Source organism: Eurypyga helias, unplaced genomic scaffold, assembly GCF_000690775.1.
Source record: "Eurypyga helias isolate BGI_N326 unplaced genomic scaffold, ASM69077v1 scaffold43637, whole genome shotgun sequence".
NCBI classification, from domain to species: domain Eukaryota; kingdom Metazoa; phylum Chordata; class Aves; order Eurypygiformes; family Eurypygidae; genus Eurypyga; species Eurypyga helias.
The window spans coordinates 1-3982 of record NW_010261879.1 but is presented as its reverse complement, the minus strand read 5'-3'; the positions used below and the strand labels follow the sequence as shown (position 1 = coordinate 3982).

At 40.9% G+C, this 3982-nt stretch overlaps 1 protein-coding gene across 1 annotated transcript in view; it reads right to left on the bottom strand.

The window, feature by feature from the left end:
* Positions 1-3975, bottom strand: part of CDC5L (cell division cycle 5-like) — a gene marked incomplete at its 3' end in the record, with an annotated part of 13721 nt that extends 9746 nt beyond the window's left edge. Inside the window, exons 1-3 of the mRNA XM_010155523.1 lie at positions 3880-3975; positions 1644-1747; positions 567-728 (exon numbers count right to left, since the gene is read on the bottom strand). Of these exons, the coding sequence (XP_010153825.1) occupies positions 567-728; positions 1644-1747; positions 3880-3924 (311 nt within the window). The remainder of the gene's footprint in view (positions 1-566; positions 729-1643; positions 1748-3879) is intronic.
* Between the last annotated feature and the right edge of the window lie 7 nt (positions 3976-3982).

The window sequence follows — 3982 nt, the reverse complement described above, 5'->3', positions numbered from 1 at the left end:
TATTATATAAAATACAGTATTGACAAAGCTAATAGTACAGAACTCTCCTCGGGTAATCCTTAACGGTAAGGACAAGAATTCAAGCAGTGTGACAAAACTAACAATCAAGAATTTCCCATTATGCTTTTATACTCAACCAATTACACCAGAATTACGAAAGCTCACAAGGGAAAACAGCCCTTTCCTTCTCTTCTCATGGCCTAAAGAAATCCTCTGTAGCACACAGAGGTGACACATAACATTTTTTCTTCTCACAGCCTTACTCATGCTGATCAGCCAGGCAAAAAATGCCCAAAACAACCTGAAATGGAAGCCCATCATCAGTCTTGACACTCCTCTAGCCAGAAAGCAAGAAAACATACACCTATTCATGCCTGCTGTCCAGGGTACAGAAGCTTCTTCTTTCAAGTTAGGTACATCAACTGAAAAGAAACAGTCCTTAAGGATTTGCTTATAAAAGGACTCGGTCAACCTGAAACCACCATATTTCAGCACCATGGGAGAAGGGAGTAACACAAACTCCTCAGATTTTCCTGGTATGAACTTCTAGCAAAGCAGTAACTCACAGCAGAAATTCATAGTGCTCCAAACACTGTGCAGCAGTTCTCCCAATAATTGGGGCAATGGTTCTCCACTGGGTTGGCATTAGCTTGGCCAGATGCAACAGTTTCTCCTCCTCCTCCCGTGACCATTCTGTCTTTTTGATGCTCGGGTCTAGCCATTCATACCTGTTAAAAAGTGGAAAGAAATAAGGGTGACAGATCCAAGCTATCCGCTGCTTTCCTGAATTAATTCAGAACAGCATTTACCCAATCATTACAGTGAGATTTCAAAATCATAGCATGCAAATTTCATAGAAGTTTTTCTGTACAAAAGGATGTTACTCCAGAGTATGACATATGTATTTGAGTTTTAAAATGTATTATTTATCCAGCACTTTCCATACGGATACTGCCTCTTCTTCCTTTCCCCATCTCTGTTCTGGCAAAGTAAGGAGTCACAAAATTGATCCAGAAAAAGAAAAACAAAAATCACAACAATCAAAGGTAATTTACCAGAAATGGTAAATTTGTTTGGTCTGGATCCTTCAACAGTTATCTTAATAATCCCTAGCTGTGCCGGTACTGTTGCCTTTATACAGAAGTATTCTCATAAGCATGTGCAGTTCTGTTCTTGAGAAACTAAGTTCAATTCTCAAATAGATTTGTACCGCACCTATTTACATTAGTTTTAAGCTTATTTTTTTTATAAGAAGTAAAATTCCATAATGCAAATTCTAAACATTTACCCTTAAACCAACCTCTCCTTATGAAAAATCACAAAATTATCTGTAAAAGTGATTAATATCTTACAATTTTACTTACTTGGTAACACTGAGTGATTAAAAAAGTGTTAATACAGGGTAAAAAAAAAACATACACAGAATTTTAAGTGATCATGCATTTGCTAACACTGCAGTCACTGGCAAAAAAAACCCCATTTGGTTACTTTTGTTCAAATACTTTCAAGCAATAGGAATTTGAAATATTCCCAACAGCAAAAATCAAACAATCTTAAAATTATTGTTCCTCTGTAGAAATAAATTAATCTGTGGTAATTTCTAATTATGAATCTCAATCGCAGGCATGGCACTTCTCACTCACCATCTGGCTTTGCACTGCTTTGCTGATTTTCTATGCAATAAAGAAGCAATACGAGACCACTGATTTTTGCCATATTTCATCACAGCTGCTTTCAGAATTTCATCCTAAAAAACAAAACCAAAAAACCAATAAGCTGTTACGGATCACAAGAACTTGCAAAACAGAAAGTTTCAGCTCAAGCAGAGGACAAGGCAGTGGATTTCATTCAATGGGCCGACCCAGTGGAAACAGCACAGCACTGCTGCTTCTTTTACACATTTTCTTCTCAAGATGAATGTGAACGTTTGGGAAAAAATAGAATTGATAGATACCCTTGGGTGGCTTGTTTTAAATAATAATATGACATTATCTTCTTTTTTTAATCATATTCTAATGCGAATGGAATCTTTACCTAGCAACAGAATATGCTGTTAAAAAAAAGGTATCAAAAAAAATAACAGAACTTTACTATAAAGTTTCTTTTTTACAAGTAAATCTTTAAATAAATCACTTGAATGTTCCAAACCTAACATCCAAAAGTGTTTCTCCCAAAGCTTATAGAATTCTGAGGGAAAAAAAATATAATGGATTCAGCTCGGGAGCCAGGTTGTTCACATACAAAGTGTGCACTGAGATTTGATCAAAAGCTGGAAGTCTTGTCAAGCTGTCTGTCAATCCATCCATCAATCCCCCCCTCCCCTCCTTCCCCAGATAAATGGGCTCATTATTTCTGGGCTCCACACAGGTCAGAAAGTGGTATTTTAAGTGCATCAAAGCTATTCTTACAGCCCTGTCTACCACAGATGTTGCCTTTCTGTATCCAGTAAGTATTCGTAGTTGTGTTCAGAATCTGTTCAGCTGTATTGTGCAGATGCTAGTCATCACGGACAGATGCTCTGTCTAGCACTGACATCTCTCAGAGTACACAGCAGCTTTAACTGCAAGCTGCTGATGAACTTGGGCTTGAGCTGCTATAGAAAACAATTCATCTAATTTCTATTAATAAATAAATAACTCCTCCTCTCGTTTTACTTGGTGTGCAGCAGCCATACTGATGGCATCAGTAGGCTTTTTTCCAAGTAATTGGTCATTTTCATAATGACCATATATCAACCGTTCCCTTTCTCTGTAATTTTTATGTTGTATGTAAAACCAAAATGTTAATAAAAAAACAGCACCAAGGACAGCTGTTTCATTTCTGGTACACAAAAAGGTGAAACAATGATCTACTTAACCCCCTGCTGTTTCTCTTTAACATTCACCAAAACTAGCCAATTATGAAAGACTGTAAGAAGAGGGTACGCACATGGTGGTTCTTCCTATTCTCTGCCGACCTCCTGGCAGACAGCTGATACGTCAGAAGTGGTTAAAAGCACACTTAATACATTTCCCAGCACACAGTACATTTATCTTCCACTAATTTTTTTCATTGCTTTTTGGAACTATGTTTGTGCCTAGTGTTCACAGCATACAGTGGCAGAGTTCGAGATTTACCTCCTTTGGCTTTAAACATGCCATCTAATACATCCTTGATTTCTCATGTTATTATTTTCCTTTTCACGATCTCTTGCAGTTCCAAAAGCACGTGATGGCACAAATGGGAGAGGGGTGTGGCTTTTTGCACTTATTTGAACAGCACATAAATTTCTGGGTACAAAACACTTCAGGCTGCAGATGAAGTGCTCGTACCCATCTTCACCATTTCCGAATTAGAAAGGGTCTTCAAGGGCAAGAGATTCCAGCTCCCTCATATCCCCGGAGAATAAGAACCCTGTCTCTGCAGTGTAAGACACACTCCAGCATGCAAAAGGGACAGCTCTACAGACAACACGGCCCAAACATCCCCTCCAGCTGCTCCGGGGACGGCTTCCCCGGGGGGTGGGCTGCGGCGGAACACATAGCTGAGCTTCCTGACCTCCCCAACACGCAGCCTTCAGAAGAAAACATCACCCCTTTGACCTTTGCCTACTAGGGCAGGGGACGAGGAGGAAGACCCAGGCCGCTGAGGAATCAAGCCAGCCACAGCATCTGTTGATACCTAAGGCTCTATGTCCCTCACTACAGAGGGCCCAGAAAGATCCTAATTTCCCCCCAGCACCGCACAGTTACAAGACACCGCAGGTCATAACCCCCGTGCGCATGCGCACCACGACCCCTCCACCAGCTCCTGCGCAATAGTGCAAGACGCACCACCCCCCCCACGCCGCTGAGGGCCCAGCCCTTGGGGGGTGGGGGACTAAAGCAATCAGAGTCCTACCTCGGTGTTTCGCCACACACCGCCTTTAATCATAATCCGCGGCATCTTGGCGGCGAAAGGGTTCCAAGTCCTGCAGAGAAAAAGGGGTGAAAGGAAGGAAACG